This window comes from Alligator sinensis, unplaced genomic scaffold, assembly GCF_000455745.1.
Source record: "Alligator sinensis unplaced genomic scaffold, ASM45574v1 scaffold596_1, whole genome shotgun sequence".
NCBI lineage: Eukaryota > Metazoa > Chordata > Crocodylia > Alligatoridae > Alligator > Alligator sinensis.
Genome location: NW_005841967.1, coordinates 2,279,277 through 2,298,990, shown reverse-complemented (window position 1 = coordinate 2,298,990; position 19,714 = coordinate 2,279,277). Strand labels below are relative to the sequence as shown.

Here is a 19,714-nt window from a genome sequence, read left to right as displayed (position 1 = left end):
TCCATTGACATCCATGAAACTTCTTCCCAGCTCAGTATTTCCCCCACTTTGATAAATTGGATTCTTCTGTAGCTTTTCAACATAGATATTAAAAATGTAAACAATAATAATGGACCTGGGCATCAGGGACTACCATATTGGGATCTAAAGGTACCTTAGGAGGGTACCAGATTGTTGAATAGTTTAGCTTGGAAACCTAATTTATAGGTAGGGAAATTTTTCTTTTCTATTCCAATTCATGCAATAGCTGGATCCAGTGAGCTTCAATGATGCCCAATAGTTTGGGAGGCCTTTACAAAGCAGTAACAGCTGGCAGTAACAGCCTCCCGGAAAAGCATCTGCTTAAGTCAAGATTGCAGGCACCTTCTCTTTTGAAAGATCTTATTAAAAAATAAGCATCATTAGATTTATCTATTTTAGCTGTTCTTTATTTGATCTGCAACAATCTCTGATAACAGTTTTACTGCCCATTTTCAAGTGATGACTTTCACATGCATAATGGGGCAAAAAAAAGAATTGTTCTAAATGATATTTAGCTTAGGCTGTATCTGTCTCTTTTCCAGAAATGGGGAAGGGCATTTTGTGCCCCAAAACTTGTTTAACATCTTTACTGAGTATGAAATGGGTCTAATAAAAGGTATCACTAGACATGTCAAAAGGTAGGTAAAGGATAACCCCTGGCAATACTAAGCAATGATTTGGTCAAAGGCCACCTCTTCAGTTCATGGGAAGACCAATCCACAAATGATGCTTGGAAAAGGACTGTGAGACACTATATGAGGAAATCATACAAGACCATACAAGACTATCCATCGTCTGGAAACCTTTGAGACTAGATGTGAACTACTTACTGTGACCCTACAGACCATGGCTTGAGAACCACTGGAGTAGGAGACAGGCAAAAACTTAGAAGACCGAATTCTTAGAATGATTTGAAAGGCAGACTGAATTGGGAATAAATTCTGGGACTTTTCTGAGAACCACTAAATGGAAAAGGAAAACTACCTCCAATTCACCTGTACAAAGGTGAGAGAGAGAGACCAGGGGTATAATGGCCATAGGCTCAAAAAAGAGGATGGGAAATGCTGGAACCTAAATTTTGATTCTATGGTGGGACTGCAGGATTGAAGTGTTAGTTTCACGCAGCAATATAAGTCAGTGGCAGAAATGTGTCCCTGGAGAAGGCCTGAAAAAATCAGGTCCAACTTTGATTAATGAACTCTAGGTTCAAAGTTATTGTAACTGCCTTGGGTGTGAAGTTTCTGTCTACACTCCCTTAAGGAAAAAAAAATCACCCACATTCTAGTCTATGGTTTGGAAGTAACTGTACAAAGAGCTAGCAGCAAAAAGACTGCAGCCACAACAGGAAAAATGTCACGTAGGTAGATGATTGATCACTCTGCCCAACAAGTTAAAAAAAACAAGAATCCTTTTGGTCCACACTGTTTCTTAAGTAGGGACACAAATAGGATGGCGATGACTGCTGACTTTTTAATGCAATCCATATAATATCTATTGAGTTTATTGAGCTGTCATTAAAATCAATGAAAAGATTTTCACTGATGTCAGACGATGACATAATTTTAAAATTTGCTTTTATAAATTGTATGCTGATTACCTTATGTCCCTAGTCTTGAACTCCTATTGTATTCTAAAAACCAGTCAGAAACTTCCTTTCAGAACATCTGACAGTGTAGCTATTCCAAGGGATCAAAAACCTGGAGTCAGGTTTCAAAATCATAAGATTTAAACACTTTTTAAATCTGGAGTTCATTTGCTTAATCATTTTAGATTCATTTTACAGGAAAGCAGTTGAAATCATGATGGTAAGAATTTCCTTCTTAAAATATAATTTAAAAAAATTTTAAACTTATTTATTTTTTAAAGATTTTCATGCAAACACACAATTCTAACAATTGGAGCTTTCTAAAAAACACCAAATCCAAGGAAACAAATTATCAAATCATGGGTGTTAGTCGCACTGAATTTAACTTTACTGCAGAGGTAACTGGCACTCAGAGGATTTGGTAAGCCTAGCCCAGATCCTGTAACATGGCTACACCAGGGTTACTATGTGCTCACGGTTTCTGCACTTGCCCTTGTGTCTCAGGATATATCCAGCAGATGCTCTGGGATTATTTTCCAGTCAACTCTATAAAATTTGGAAGCTATCGTTCAGGGGAACTATGGGAACTGACAGAGCGCAGATTTAGGCTGGACATCAGGAAGAATTTCTTCACGCTAAGGGTTACCAGAGTCTGGAATGGGCTTCCAAGTGAGGTGGTGCTCTCCCCTACCTTGGGGGTCTTTAAGAGAAGACTGGACAAACACCTGGCTGGGGTCATTTGACACCAGCACTTTCCTGCCCAAGGCAGGGGGTTGGACTCAATGATCTATTGAGGTTCCTTCTGATCTCAGAAAATCTATGAAACCTATCAAATCTATGAAAGGCATTGAAGGGCTATTGTATACACCCCTCTGCCCCCTTTGCAAAGGTAGAAACCTTTCAGGCAGAGTGAATGTGAAGCTCAGATTTTAAGCTCTATGCCCCACTCATGCAAGTCAGCCAGGGCTCAAAGCTAGTAAGAGTGTTTCCTGTGTGAATGGTAAGGGGGTTTTGGCTAGGACCTTAGTTAACAATAATGGGAAAACACACCCACTGCCTCCTTACTATGAGCCTAGTGCGCAAAGAGCCAATTGTGTAAATTATAGAGACTGGAGAGGCAAATTTGCTAGCATTTAAATCACTGAGAAGGAACCCAATATAAAACCTGGGGAAAGAATACATACACATGCTGGGTTACAACTCTTTTTGGTATAAATTTTACATTCACTTTGGACAAACCCACATTTAAAAAATAAGGAAAAGCATGCAAGATATAAAGAAGAAATAAAGTGTCATCTACAGCAGCTGCTTAAGAGGAAATGCAAAGTAAAAGTGGAAAATACATGCCCAGTGAATCATAGTGTATGTTTCACACATGCATTCATTCTCCTGTGTTATGGCTTCCCAACCCACTCACCCCTCTCCCCACACACATGCCAGAATGTTGATGCCTCTCTGGCAAGAATCAACCTTTCCTCAGGCCTACACAAATCTGCTAAATTGTATTGCCAGTGAGCAATATGAAACATCACAGACTGGTCATCCTAATGCAGTAGCATACTGAAATGATTTGGGGACTTCTACAGCACTACGGGCATTCCCTGAAGTGTGGAGCATTCCTACAAAATTCAGTGTGTGTTATGTTATTTCCCTGTTCTCCATCCAACCACATGGCCAGCATGCAGTGGCATGGAATTATTTTATATCTGGAAATCTCTGTGGGGTTAAAAATGGATGCCAAGTATAACCCATGCCCCTTAAAAAAGCTAAGCCTCAAGGTCACAGAGACTGTACACTGGAATCACTGTGGAGCGGGAAGAGAAACAGAACACATTCAAGAGATTTCATTATGGAAGAACTGCTGAGCATTACCACAACCAGGGCTTAGTTTTCCTTACTCTCACAGATGTTAGGGGATTTAGATGCTAGAAAGAACGTGCTACAGAAAAGCCTTGGGCAGAGAGGGGAAGGGAGTTGTAGAGTGACAACATGTACACAGTTTCAGCAAATCTCCTTGCATTTCCTCGTTCTCTAGGATGAAAAGCAAAGAGAATTCTATTTCTAGTCAAGACAGAAATCTTAAAATAAAATGTTAAGGATCAAAAATCAATCCACCATATACTGTAGTATTGCTGCAACACAAGGTTGCAGATTACCAATAGGGCCTATAACTGCTGCACAGCGTCCTGATGTTGTAACATTGCATCACAGCATTGTAGCCTAGCACAAGAAAGACAATCAAAATGTAGTTGTCATCCACTGATCTTCATAAAGGGCCATTTCTATCAATTAATACACTGTTGCATTTGACTTTTATTTATTTATTAAATCAGCAGAGAAGTTACTGCCAATAAAGAATGCACTGCTTGATTTTTTTTTCATCATCATGATGCCTTTCTTTTCTACCATCTTTTGAATATGCAATGAAGTTAGGAGGAAAGAGAAACTAATGTTTTCAATAATTACTAGCAGACTTTTCACTGAGACATTTAAATAACTATGCTGATGTTTTCTCAAAAATGTTACACTAAGATAAGCAGGGACAAAGAACTTTTGGGACAAATGTCATTTTTTCCTGTGCCATGATATTATACCAAGAATCTTTAAAAGATGTACCACTTGCATTTTGAGGATTGTAAAGAGTACATATTATTCTAAAATGCAAAGAAAACCTTGTTAGTAATTCTCATGATTTAAAATACTTCATCCTCTTTAACATGCCTTGGTTCATGCCTCAGTTTTCCTTCATCCACTAAAGAGAGAATAATGGGCATCTGAATTCCTGACATCAAGTGTTAGCGCATATTAAGCTCATGACTTCCTTCTATGCTGATTCCAGCATCCTGATATATTAAGAGCTCTGTCTCTTCATGAATGCTAAGAGCATGCGATGTGAATACTAACTCTATATAGTCAATAGTTACGATTTGGCAAAGCTTAACATTGATGCATTCTGCATTTGTGATGTAAAACCATCACTATTTTAGCTAGTAGTTTAGTTGATCCTTAAAAGAAGGGGGCTGACTGCTCTGTTTTCTTGTCATAGGCAGAGTGAAGCGCTGAAGTTAGGATTAGTGTATTTCTCCCTAATGCTGCTTGCAGAGATTTGTAAACGAGCATGGTTGATTTAAAGCTTTAACAACCATAGGATTGTCTCTCCTGAATTTAACTTGTCTGTTTCTTTTGGAAAAGGACCAATTAGGCAATCTATGTGCCAAGACTGTATTACACTGGATTGGATTTTTATAGTGCTTTTTATATTCTCTCTCTCAAATGAGTAATAAATTACATTAGCTGCACTCGAATGGCCATGTGAATATAAAAAAGGCACTCACCAACACTCTGCCTACTATCACAATCACTTACAACAGCACCATTTAGTATGCATCCAGAGAAAGAGTATTTTTTACCACAATGGACATTTCCTTATTCTTTTTGAATAGTATCAAGAGATCTTTAATGTGCACCTGAGCCAATACCAGAAATAGGGATAATCTCTATTTAATTTCACATCTGTAAAACAGTGCACTGCACAAAAACTTTTCCAGTGCTGTATTGCTTAATCAGCACTAAGTACAATCCCACCTCGTAGTATGAGACCTAAGCCCATATGCTTCTCGTCCAGATACAACAGTATTACTTTCCCAGCAATAATGACCAAAAATATCCACATAATTGATTTTACAGGAGGAGATACAGTAGATGGCTCGCCTAAGGCTGCAAAGCATGTCGGAACATTATGTGTTGATACTCGTACCAATCTGCTTCATAATTATGGGATAAAATGATTTGTATACCATCTTCCTGAAGCAATATCTGTTTAACTGCTGGGGAAATGAGGAAATGATGCAACTGAGACTCCTAGTCTCTTGACAGCCATTCCAGGCAATGTCCTAAACCTAAAACCTAAATTGAATCCCAACTCCTGGTACCAATCGGAAAACATTATAATAAAATGCTATTATTTTCTAATGTAACTAACCAATTAATGTTTTTACAGTTACCGACTATATAGCATACCATATTTATCAAAATACTTGTAAGACGTTATTTTTTAAAGTGCAGGAAAGGGAGAAAGAAAGTCAGAAGGTAAAGTCAGATAATTACAAAGCACAGAATTTAAGCAACTGGAACACAGGAACCTGAACTGGAATATGGCCAGGATGTTAAAATACACTCAGCATACCCATGAAAAGTGCCAGAAGATTTCATATCCATAAGTGGTCAGGACCTTTATTTTCTGTCTTATTGGAGATAGGGTATGTCTAAAAATCACTGTCCATATTAATATCTGCTGAAGCACTAAAACCATACTGGCTTACAACATAAAAGCCCATTTACTGAACTAACAATATCAACCAATAATAACTCAATTTGTGAGAACAAATTAAATCAATGATAAGGATGACATTGCCTTATACTACTCCATTGCTTCTTGTATTATAAAACAAGCATCATATTTTATGGGATTTTATTGTGGTGAATTACTGCATCTGGCATAATATGCCATTTTACATTACTACGTTATTTATAAGTGTAGATAACAGTATTCCACCAGGATTGGCCTATTTGTATCTTGTCCTTCTACCAAGCATGTCAGAATTAAAGCTGTTAAATATTTACGACTCCATGATTTTTGTAAATTGGGATAACACTGAATATTACTCCTGGCATTAGCGGTGCTTGCTATGTAGGATTTGCAGCAACTTCCAGGATGAATCTGTAGATCCAAAGGGATGAAGACCCAGGTAAGTGCCTTGGTTAACAATGATGGGAAGAAACACCCACTGACTCCTCACTAAGAGAAGGCCAAAAACAATAGAGTTTCTAGATAGTCATCCAACCTCTTGCCTACTACATGGGCAGAGTATGTACCTCTGTACCCTCTGGTTACTATATAACAGTATAGCAGCTTGGCTTTTGGGAAGGAAGGATATTCCACTGTGAGCAAATTAAACTGGGAAAGGTGTATGTGTGAGTATGCATGCATCAGTTCCTCTCAGCTAAATAGCTGTCAACCAGTGTGAAGCTAAATGAATGGGTAGGGTGGCTCCAGGCAGTTTCTGGCTGATAGCTTCAAAAGGAAATTTGCACCCAGAAAATGGAGAACGTGCTGCTGCCAAAAGGGGATTACAGTTCCCCCAACAATCGATTCTCTGGTGACTGAGCTTGGAGTAGCAAACATTCTTCCCTAATGATGGCCAACCACTCCCTCAACCCAGGTAGTTGACAGCCGTCTTCCCCTACCCTCTTCCCCATCTTGCTATGACTACTTGGAAGCCTTTAAGGGTAACTTTTTCATCACAAGCACAGGAAGAGAGACAGTATTTGTGGAGATGGCATAGGTGAATGGGAGGGAAGCAGAGCATTCATATACGGAGTAACAATATGCTATTCCTTCTTCTCACTTCTATATGTTAGGTATCACCATCCATATGTCCATTCAACCTGCTATACATACAGCCATCTTTACAGTCATGCTACACATACCATAAAATCTATTTGAGATTGGCTCCACAGTAATTAAGTTGGTTATATTTAGAGCTGGTCAGAAATCTTGAGAGAACTTTGTTTAATCAAAAAATGGTGACTCTTTGAGACCAAAGAATTTTGTTTCAAACATCTTGGGTTGGACAGATTTACTGGATGAAAGTCTGGGCTCCACCTAGGGTGGCCATCGAGGTACCTCAAGTATAGAGAACAGTTGCATTTAGTGCAACTGTCCCCACCACCGTGAATGTTGCATGCCTCCCGAGGCTGGCGGTGCGGGGCATGGCTAGCTCTCACAGGCAGCTGTGGTGGTGTCAGCAGCGGGGTAGGGTGAGGGGGTATGCTGAGCAGTGAAAAATAGAGGACATAAAGTTTCATATCAATAGAGGGCAGAAGACCAGAAAACCGGACTGTCCTCTATAAAACTAGATGAATGGTCACCCTAGCTCCATCAGAACCCTACCTGGATTCCTGGTTGATCTCCCCCAGGGCTGAAGACCCAGAAAGCTGTGGGATACAGCACTGGAACATACACACCTAATGGATTTGCCTCTGGGACAGGGACTCTGGCTGCTACCTGCAATTGTTTGGGTAATTTATAGTGAAACAGAAATCCCAGCTCAGTCAACTCCAGTTTAAAATGGTATCAGTTACTAGAGAGACTAAATGAAACCTTAAGAAAAAAAAATAATTTGTTAGGATGCTCAAGAGTGTTAAAAATATATTTGACTCTTTTAAGACCTCAGCCTGCATCCCCTACTCGGGCAGAATTCCTTCTGAAATCAATGGAAGTTCTGTCTGTGTAATGAGGCTTATCCTGTGCAAATGTAACTTTGGGGGAGATAGATTGCAACTGCTTATGGCTAAAATTACTGCCATTTTGTGGATCCAAGCTAATGTTTGTCTGTTGTGCATAATTTCCTGCTATGAAAACTGACATAATAGACAGCAGATCTTTGCAAAAGTGGAAACACCTCTGATGATCTTGACAAGTTTATGGATGAATAGCTGAAGCCATTTTTTTTAAATGGGTGGCCAAGGGAGGCTTTCAGAGACTTTTATGGCATGTACAACCACTGAAATTCTCCAGTGATGTAAAGAACTAGAGTTAATTGCATTTAAATTACTTAAACTATGACAATCATCCTGGAAAAAAATATTCAGGTTTTGTATTGCTTTTGTTATTTCACAGGGCAATCCTACAAGTTCTTCACTGATCACAAATTTCCTTGACATACAGCAGAAAGGAAATGATGTTTTAATATGAATTCCACAACTGCTAAGTCTGGTAAAGCTTTTCTGCTTCTAGAAAAATTGAGTGCTAAACACAAGAATCAATTAAGGAAAGCATTTCTATTCAGGAAGGATGTTTAAGCCTGTGTTTAGCTTAAGTCTAAGCATATGCTGCAATTCCATTTTGACATGTTAGTACAGACTTAAAGCTAGAAGCATGCTGAAGTTATTCCTGAGTCAAGACTAAATATTTGCATGCATCTCTCATACATCTGGTCCTTGGCATTTTAACGATTAGGTAGAACCACACATATTCTGGAAAATATTCCAGAGAATAAGATAATTAGCTATATGGCCTCTGTTTTAGCAGCTGGTAGAAATTTTGCTCTAAACACTTTGGAGTAGATATGTAAATCTAATACCACTAAAACAAGTTAATGGAATTATCATCACCATATGAGTGACGTTACGATCATTATGAATATATTTCAGACATTTTTACTGAATTAATGTAAAATATAAACTTTTAAAATTGTGTATTTAAAATGATGGTAGCAGTTTCTATATAGTAAATATTTCCCAGTCCTTGATTACTCAGGATCAAAAAAAAAATTCTTGTAAATATATTATGGTTTTTAGTTCTATTCACACAAAACTTGCTTTAGCTCAATCAGCCATTCTATTTATTTTCCCCTCATCTGATACTAATCAGAAAGGAAAATGTAGTTATACTGACCTAATATTTTCTTTTAAAGCTATCATGTTGATCCAGTCTTAAAGAAAGTATGCAGCAGCTGTGGAACCTAAGCACAAAATACACTTCACCCACATAAAGCCTAAATCAGCTGCTACAGGAAAAGGAAATCAAACCTCTGAATTGGGTGAGAGTGTAGGGTTGTAGAACAGTTGCTTCCTAGTAACTATTTCATTCTGTGGAAGATTTTTCTCTTCCTTCCCTATTTACCATTGAGAAAAATTCAGTATTAGTAGTAGCCACAGTTAAATTATCAGGTAAGGCTTGTTATGAGACCGTGGTGGAGAGAGACACAAGATTTCACAGTTATCCATTTTTCACCAGCAGGAAAAGCAATGGCAATGGCTCATGAGATCCAATGGAGCTTAACTGCAGCCCTGTGCCTGCTGGTGATTCCTCTTGGAGCTTCTGCCACAAAAGCTGCTTAAGCAGCATTTTGGAGGGAGTGTCAACATTCCCCACATCGTTGGAAAATTCAAAATTAATCATTTCTGCAAAAGCTTAAAAACAAGCATTGTCTTGCAGCAAAAACTGTGATGCCTGAATTAGCATGGCCAATTCATACCACTGCATATATTTTAAACATGAGTTATTACTGAAACAAGCATATTTCTATTCTTTACATTTCAGCAGGGCACAGAGAAATATAGCAAAGACAGAGGAATGGATTTAAAGTGGCAGAACTAAGCTTTGGTAATTTAAAATAATTACAAGGGTGGAGGAGAGGTTTGACCTAAATTGCTAAGCATTAATTAAGCCCAGTGTGGGACTGAATAGTCTCATGTCATATAGCCAAGGAATGAGTGTTGTCTCCCTTTCACAGAACCTGCTTTTTGATTTAGCCAAATATTGAATTCCACCATTCTCCTGAAGCAAGTGGGATTCAGGGTATAGTCAAGGGAGACCTTGATCTGAAGAGACATCCAAGAGACATCCCTTCTCACAGGCCAAAAAACTCCCCCAGTCTCCCCCAGGCCCTATAATCACATTTATACCATGAGGTGAGTTTTCAAATGTCTGATTCTCACTGGATACTGGCTACAAGATGTAACAATCTTTGCTGATATTTATTAGCTTTTCCTATTTCATTTTAAAATATTTTTTCTTGATTTGATGTGCATTTGCTGGGGTCATGTGACCCCAGCAGCCTTTCCTTCCCAAGTGCAGGGGGGCTGGACCTGATGATCTTGTGAGGTCCCTTCCAGCCCCTAACATCTATGAATCTATGAATCTTACTCAGCCCCAACAGCAGGCTTACAGGACAATTTGAGGTAGGTGGAAAATCCTACTACTAGGGTTTTCCCAAGGGGGAAAAATTCTTCCTACAGCCAAAAGACAGTCAGCAAGCCAGGAAACACAGTTCTGACAGCTCCACCATCAGTACAGGGAGCAGAACAGGCAGGACACTTTGCAGCAGCAAGAATGGTACTGGGACCCAAGGCCTAGGGACAGGCATTCCAAAAGCCTGAGCCTGAATTGATTCAATCCTTGCAGATTAGTCTAGCCTGCCTGGACTGAACCAATTTGCAAGTGAACAGACATTCCCTCTGGACTGAAGAAATGCAGGCATGTGCCTGCAGTCAATCAGGCCAGGAGCCGAGGGGTGCTAGAGCGTGGCCTTGGCAGCAGGGTAGCTTTGCTGGGGGGACGTGGCCCCGACAGTAACCTGGAGTGAACTGGCCAGTGAGGGGGTACACCTAGTGGTCCCCACTAGCTGCCGCAGCAGCAGGGGTTGGGGCGTGGCCAGACAACAGCCCAAAAGGCTCAAAGTGACTTTGCTATTAAGGTGCAGATTATTAGAGTGCTTGCCTTATAACCTTTGAAATATTGCACCTCTTTGCAGATTTCTAGTTAAAAATGAAATCAAACTTGGTGAAAATTCTTACATCTGCCCTAAGTAAAATAGTAAATACCTTTTCATATTTGTTCTACTTGCTTTCTATGAAGTAGCTAAGAAGTCATTGTCACATAATGCAAATCTCATATATATGCTGCTCTGTCTCATTTTATTCCTGAAAGTTCTATCTTTGATCTATATTACAGGCAGTTTCGTGCTGTGTTTCTCAGTAAGTAACACTATTTTTTAAAGTTTGTATATTACTCTCAAGGATTCATTTGTGAAAATGATCCCCATCTATGTAAAGGGCCCAAGGGATATTCATACTGATATAAATCAGGAGGTTCTCTGTGCCTCTGTAAATGAGAAGAGAATCAAAGATAATTAATATATTTACATAATTTTTTTTGGCAGGTATTACACCATAGAGCAAACACAGGCCCTGATCCTTTATTCAGATTAATGCTTCCTCTGAAAGTGCTCTGCTCAGTGCCTGCAATGCCCATAGACTACAATGGGAACTAACAGTACTCAGAAATTTGCAGGACCAGACCTACAGGGGACAGACGCACTGATGTTATCTGCAGCAACTCAGAAAAGACCAGCTACTAACAGACAGCAAAAATGCCCTTGGGTCAAGAATTTAGTGTGCTCCAATTACAAAATATTGGGTGGGAAGACACAAGCTACATACAGTAGAACTAAAGCTGAGGGAATCCATGTTTGGCTACTCCCCTTTGGGCAAAACACACTGAGAAATATAATGGGAGAATAGGACATAACAATGGCCCCATCTTGGAAAAATACAATTCAAAGCAAATGACACTGTTAAAATAAAAGTCCCATTTAAACGACCACATATATTGCAACAGCCAGCCCCTAAAGAAAAATTCAGCAAGAATCCCTAATATCTGATCAAAATGTTTGCTATACATTGTTTCTTGATAAGAAAGAACTTGTCTTTGGTGCTCTTGTCCTTCCCCACCGAGAAGGATTCTATGCACATTTCAAATGATACATTTTCTCTCTCAAAAATAATATGTAAATGAAACTAAAGATATTGAGGGGAAGATCTTGGGCTTCTGTAAATGCTGCTTCGCTGAATTAAACGCTGTGGCAGCAATTTACACTAGCACATTATGTAACCTAACACATGAACAAGTATATAATACAGACATACTTTGTTTCCTCAAAAAAAATCATTATTTGTGTTCTGTTTTTATCAGGAACCATGTTGTAAAGTTACTTTAACCCTTACATCTGATTCTATATCAATGGCCTTAATTTGGATAATTAACAGTTTGCACAACTAAGACAATAAATCCTTTTAATAGAGGGTTTTTTTTAAAAGATAATTCAGGTAATGAAGCTACAGGATTAGGCTAAAAAGTCCATATTCCAAGTAAAAACACTGATTTTTCTGTAATTTGGTATTAAGAAGCTTGGATGTTGAGAGCCGTAAGCTATCTAGACTCGCTGAGAAAGGCTGACAAAAGGTATAATGTTTTCAGAACTGTCTTTATATGTTAGGCAAAAATGAAGAAGAGAGGGCAATTATCATTTTGTTGTTATCAAAGGCAAAAAAAGCCAGCATTTTCTAAATGCTTCAATTTAGAAGAGCTTGCAGAGAAGTTTATTTAGTGTTTCATAACAAAGACAGCACAGTCTTTTATGGTTCTTTTTAATTGATTTGAGTTTTCAGTCACATAAGGCCTGACCCTGCATTACTGAGTTTTGTCATTGACTTTAGTGGAACAAAAGCTGGCTCATAGGGCTAGAATTTCAAGAGATCAGCCTAAAGAAGTACTCAGCAGCCTTTGCAGCTCCTGTTGTGACACTCATGGCCAAACTTTCCAAAGAACTCAGCCCCCAAAATGCAGAGCTCTATTGAAACCCTTGCCAGTTATTTTGGTGCCAAGTGGGAACTGAGAGCTTCAGATAATCTGGCCCCATTTTTGTGAGCTCATTTGGAAATCCAGCCCTGCCAGGATCACATGCCTGACAGTAACTTAGATCAACAGGAACTAAATTTTCATGTAAATTGTCTTTTATCCTGGCAAAAGACTGATTTCCAAACCATAAACAAGATGGCAAACAGAAAGGTATCTCAACAAACAAAAAAGAAAAATGCTTTTTAAGGAACCATGACCCCAAGCCTTAAAATGAATCTGTCTCCAAATTTTAATTCATTAAAAAATATCCTTCTGAAGAGGGTTAGTGAAAATACATTTCACTTTTTATTTTAAGTCCATTAACCCAGACTTAGACCTCCCCCTACAAAAAAAAAAAAAAAAAAAAAAATCTCCAAATAACTTCACCACTAACATGAGGACAAAATAGAACAATTTTACACACAAATTCCAGGCACCCCGTGTTCATAATATCTATGTAAGGAAAAGAATCGATTATCTTTAAGAGGGAAAGTGTATTTAAACACTGGACTCGGTGTTTAACAGTGGGGCTGGACTCAATGATCTTCCGAGGTCCCTTCCAGCCCTAATGTCTATGAAAATATAATTAAAATGTTGGAACCCTAAGAAATAATCTTTCAAAATAAGTGAGTGTAATAATAGTTAGCAATTGTATAACTGATTTCATCTGTAAAATCAAGGCACTTTATATAAAGGCTGGTAAGTTTCTACAGCAGGAAAATTGTCTCAAAAAATTTTAGTGACTTGCCCTAAATCACACGGTGAAATAATGGCAAAAGCCAGTAGTAAGAGTCAAGGAGTGAAACCCCAGGTGCACGACAAGACTCCCATTGACTTTAACACGCCAAAATTTCACTCTTGGTTTAATTCAGAATTTGGAGATCTCACCACCACTTGTAAAAGAACATTGATTTTCTTTTACAAGAAGCCATAAACATCTGATCATGACATATTAATAGCACAGTAGGATTTTGCTCCAAAAGTAGTACAATTGACTTCAGTTAAACTACTTGTGTTGCAAAGTATTACTCAACACATCATAATCTGACTCTCAGCACACACTTTATTCGTGTCCATGCTGCATCATAGATTCTATACTGCAGGCATTAATTTTATTTAGTTAGTCCCTATTTTTTTTTCATATGGAGTAATTACATCAGAGACCAAAGTCTGCTCTCCTTACCACTCCCAGGAGTAGGGTGACCAGGATTTGGCCTGTGATTTTTAAAAAGAGCCTTGAAGAAAAGTAGACAAAAAAAATAAAATATACATACGCAGCTGAGTCTGTGAATTTCCACTTGATTTACTCGCCGAAAAGTCCTTCTTTTCCTCCATATTTCACTTTGCTCCCTTTTAAAAACTTTCCCTCGAAAGCTCATTGTATCAATAATAACTCAAGCAGAGAACAAATCGCTCTTTAAAAACGGTGCTGCTTTAACCTTTTTGCTTCAGCAGCTTCAGCAAACCAAATGAAGCAAGTTGCACTGTTCAAAGAGGAAGTATGTCTAAAACTTAACACATGCTGTATCCACAGTAACTAAACAGAAAGGAAAAGAAAACTAGTAATAACTCTGCTTCCTATAAGCAATATTCCACTGTTGAGAAGACAGTATCTCATTAACCATCAATATACACTTAGTACCGTGTCTCTATAGCAGATGTATATAGGAAGCTATAGAGAAATGCATATGCCTCAACATTTATCTTTGTCTCAAAAAATGTCATCCTTTCTCCCCAAAACTTCACTGGTCTGAATGCCAAAATGGCCAAGTTCTTCAGTTCCTGCATAGACATAACCATTAAAACCCGTGCATTTATTCTTCAAACATGAATTTGCTTGTCCTATTCACTGCAAGTCCCATTTTTCAGAACAACAAATAACATGATCATTTCAGGGCTTCTGCACCCCAACGTTATTTCTGCTTTTATATCTAAATATAAATTCCCCTTTTTAAATAGCATGAGAAACCAGTAAGAGGAAGCAAAGCCCTAAACAAATTCTACCCTCTACAGAGTACATACTCCATGTATATTAATGGTACATAAATGTAGTTTTAACATATAATAAATATAATACAATAAATCTCTGATTTAGTATTTCTTCCCTACTGACATATTAAAAACATCTTATAAAAATAAGAAACTCAAAAAGGAATAACCAACTCTGAAAATCTCCCCTCCCACCTCCATTTTCTATCTATAAACTCCTTAACGGTCTGATTTTAAAGGATCTCTCCTCTTTATAACAGTACAAATTCAGAACAATTCCATCAGCTTCAAGAGGGACTTGATATATTTGATGACAATTAAGTTTCTCAGTATTTACAAAATTACAGCTGAACAAAATTGGATCCACTACTTTTAATTCAACTGTGCCTCTGGAAGACTAAAAGACTGCCTTTTAAAATGTGTAGACTTTTGGCCTATACAAGTTTTGTCAGTTGAATACATTAATAACCATGTAATCAAGAAAACATTACCAACAAGTACTGTCTCACTACCTTCTCAGGTCACACTGAAGCCACGTGTTAAGCTGTATAGTTTCCCAAAAGCTCTCAGTCCTTATTTTAAAGTCATAATATCCACTGGCATAAAACATATGCACAGAATGTGTACCCAAGCACAGAAGGATATACACAGGGTTCTCCTAATGACGTACAGGCAGTATAGCAGCTCCTAGACACCTACTTCAACGTTGTCAGCGTAAAGGGTACCTTGGTGATGGTGGAATGGCTTAGAGTGTCCTTAAGTTCTGGAAAACCAACACTGTTGTATCACCATTTTGAAGGCAATAGGAGAAACATCATTTACAAGAGCTGTCAATCTTCCATATTTACTTGAAATCAAAGATGAGTATTGTCCACGTCCCACACCCTCGTGGGAAAAAGAAACCGTCTTAGATTTGAGTATGACCCAGGGCAGGCAGCTGCTGTGACTCCAGGCCCAACTCCAATGTTGGAGAATGAGTGGTCATGAAGGGGGAGTGCAGTGTGAAGAAGACCATGCAATGCAGTCATGGGAGAGTAGAGGGGATATTGTGCAGCAACTACTGTGTGTCTGGCTGCAGCACCTATCTGGAGCCAAGCCAGGGCCAAAGCCAGAGCTGGAGCTATTGCTGCTGCCTGGATGGGGCCAGAGGCATATATTCCATGCCCTGGGCTGGAGCTAGAGCCACCGCTGGAGCTGGAGCAAGAGCCATGGCATAAGGTAAGTGGCAGCAGGGGAGTGACAAATGGCTGGGAGGCAAGCACTGTGTGGAGGGGAGGCAAGTGATGGGATGGGCAGGCACCAGGGGGGACACACTGCAGGGGAGCAAGTGACCCAGAGAGTAGGCTGCCCACCCACCTGCCTCTCTACTGCACTTAGCCCCTGCTATCACCTAGTACCAGCAGACACATGCTGTCCCGCAATAGTTCATGGAGTCCCTGAACACCCACAGTCACTGAGCCACATGAGCCTCTCACACACATACCCCCCCCCACCTCCCACCTCCATACTCTTCACAGTTTTGGTGACTTGGAGGGAACTGCCAAAATACAAGTTCGACCAAGGCACCATTTTCCCTAAAGCCAGCTCTGAAAGTCCATCTCCATTAAGGACATGCATTTTGCTGGTCTCCTGTGTAATTGTTTAAGACAGGCTTTCCTGTATGCCCGTTTAGCAGTGAAAGTCATCCATACCTCATGATATGACAAGATGGAAAACACAGCAGGAGTCCTTTGCCAAATTTTGCAGTGGCTACCAAGGTTGAACCACAACATAAAACAACCTGGAATTCAATCGCTTTTTTGGTCTCAAACCACCACACTGGTCAGCTGGTTCACACAGTGCATAGAATGGATCTGCCAAGAACAAATGTCCTCGCCAGACTGTAAATGTAATGCTAGATCCATCAAGTCTGTTAACTTAAAGAAGGTCTCAGTTTCTCTCAGAAGCTCTTTAGACTATTGATCACTTTTTGTAATACGTTATAAAGCAGAACAGTCTTTCCTCAAACTTCTTGAGCACGGGCTGAATGTTACTGATAAATGAAACAAAAAGGGGTGGTGCTGAACTGAAATGCACGTTTTGCACTTTACATGACAACATGCCAGATAATCAAGCAATTCATCATGTGCTAAAAATGTCAAATGCCACAAAGATGTCAAATTCATCTCAAAGACATTATTTGGTGAATGTGGAAATTTTATAGGGTATATTTGTATTACAGGTTAATCTGAATGCCTTTTCCAAGGAAGAGAGAGAGGAGAACTGTTAGGGATGCCTGCACCTAGCCCTGTCCCTGTTACCACCAGGCAGCAATGGGGACAGGACAGCTGCAGCAGCAGCAGTGGCTGACTAGGGAACAACTCCCTTACCCTCATGCCGGACATGCTCGTGCCACCCCCAGGCATCTTGTAGGAAGCTCTGGTTTAGTTTTACAAACCCAGTGCTGTAGCAAGGGTGGGAGTAAGTGGGACAACCACCCTGGGCTCTGAAGCAAATGGGCACCAACAGGTGCTGTCCAGGTGGGGCGAGGCGTGGGATGGAGCCGCAAGCAGCTCGTTTGAGGGGGCCTGGGAACGGAGGGAGGGCGGCTCCCACTGTTGCGTGCACTTCCAAGCAAGCGGGGGGGGGGGGGGGGAGGGGGGGGGGGGGGGGGGCGCATGTACCCCTGGATCTGTGCGAAGGGTGAGGGTGGGCTGCCACTGAGGGCTTTGCCCTGGGCGCCAAACTTCCTTGTTGTGGTACTGTACCAACCCACCTTTTAAACTTTTCAGCAGCCAAGCAGCCAAGGACCAGGGGCCATTTTCCAGTTCTAGGCTGCTCGTGGCAGACACTTTAAAGAGGGCACAAGCAGCCTAGGTCGGACTTAAAAACTGCTAGCTCCCCCTCACTCCTGGGCAGCCCCTGGTGAGAGTGCAGCAGTGCTGGGAGAGCTCTCAAGGAGCCAGCTGCTTTCTCCCCCTTCCCTTCCTCTTGGAGGGCAGGAGAGAGAGCAGATGGTAGAGGGGAACATCAGCTCACCAGCTACCTCAGACAGCAGCCTAAACTCCTGTGCTGCCTTTTTTTCTACCTAGGGATGGGGACCTTGAATGTGCAATGCACTTTTGCAAAGTTTCTGACACAAGAGTAAATGAACTTCTGTTGTGTCCCCCAGAGGCTGCAACTGGAACACAGGCTTGTCCATACCTTGGACATTCACTTGTTCCAATACATTTGTTTAAAGCTCTGGCAGAAATTGGTCTATAGTTTGCCTCAGAAAAAAGCATCTGAAATTTGAGGTACAGATTTGAACTTTAGTTGAGTCTCCAGACTCAAAATGATCATCTAACAGGACCAGGCTCTCTTCTGATCCTTCCTACCCCTAGTTATGCTGGAAATTATGCCAGGTTCTGAAGGATATGCATCACCCGCTTCCTGAACTCAGCTAAGCTTTAATGAACTTCTAAGGCTAGGTACAGGTATTCCAAAAGCCCAAGGTGAAATCTATCTAAGTTATGTGGTTTTCTGTAAGTGGTGTAGTTTAGATCAGTAGCGAACAGAACGCACAATTGCCCTTTGGTGGGTGGGGGGTGGGGAGCAGTGTTGAGGGGGTTGGGAGGCAAATCTTAGACCAGGATCCTCCATTTTTAAACCAGTCTATGTGTCTGAACTTCCATTCTGTTTCGGGTTTAGACCGGTTTTAGATGATTTAAAAGTGTAATGTCTGTACATGGCCTAAAGGAATAAAAGTCATTTTAGGTTCAAGTCTTAAGTTGGTTTTTATTCTGACTATTCCTTTTTTTTCCATCTCCACTGACTATCTTCCTATCTCTTTGACTCCTCCTTATATTACTAAATATAATATATTTCTGGCAGGACAAGCACTAAAGGTAGGTACTTCCATGCACAGCAGCAGAAGGCCCTGAGAAGCTTGCAGTCTGCAGCGTAGATGGTAAACAGGAGGTGGCTGAGTAACAAATATACAATTATATGAATGAGTACAGATAAATTGGTCTGCAACTGAGGTAACTCTTAAAACTAAGTTTTCTTTTACCCTTTCATTGTTGTTTGAGGCAGTGTTGTTTGGATGCATATTCCCCAAATTTGTAATGGGGAACACCACTAGAACTAATAATAAAATGGATAACAATTTAAAACAAATCTTGAGTGCAGGGGTGGGTAAAATGGCGGATCTAGCCAGACTCCATTTTCCAGCAGCCCCTGCCCATGTCACTGCAGAGGGTTTCCATGGAGACCCCAGCAGCAGCAGCCCCTTGACAATGTGGGGCCAGGGTTTCCATGGAGACCAGACCCAGCAGCGCTGGCAGGGTACGCGGCTGGGCAGGGAGGGGCTCCGCAGCCGAGGTTGGGATCTTGTAGTGGTGACATTGTGGTCCAGAGCCGGGGCAGAGCTGCAATCTGTTGCCTGCATTCTCCTGCTCTGTCCTGGTTCCAGACCACGCTGTCACCACTGCAAGATCCCAGCCCCAGAGCAACTCCTCACCCACCTGTGTGCTCTGCCAGCACTCCTGAGGTTGGTCTCCATGGAAACCCTGGCCCTGCACTGTCACAGCCTCGCCACTGCTGGGGTCTCCATGGAAACCGGCTGCAGCAACAAGCCTAACACCATCAGCTATCAGGCTACTTATGTCAGTTTTGATAGCAATGAGACTTTAGGTGAGGTGGATGTACAATTTGGACATTAAATCAGCACAGCTAGTCAAATAGTTTGGGTACCGGGTACCATACGCATGAATGTTTAGAGTACAGCAGGAACCTAATCACTTCCATATAATTGGAGCAAGCATTCAGTCAGTAACCTATTTTTTACTGAAGATTTTCCAGTCCTGTAGAATAGCGTGCCTCTATAATCATAGAATCATAGGAAATTAGGATCG

At 40.5% G+C, this 19,714-nt stretch overlaps 1 protein-coding gene across 9 annotated transcripts in view; it reads right to left on the bottom strand.

The window, feature by feature from the left end:
- DOCK10 (dedicator of cytokinesis 10) overlaps positions 1–19,714 on the bottom strand; it is a 194,024-nt gene that overhangs the window by 147,145 nt on the left and 27,165 nt on the right. For 2 of the 9 annotated variants that reach the window (XM_025200423.1, XM_025200429.1), the window contains exon 1: positions 14,126–14,230. The exons of the other annotated variants lie outside the window; for them this stretch is intronic. In XM_025200423.1, coding sequence (XP_025056208.1) covers positions 14,126–14,230 — 105 coding nt within the window. Of the gene's footprint in view, positions 1–14,125; positions 14,231–19,714 lie in introns of those variants that run through there. 9 annotated transcript variants of the gene reach the window in all.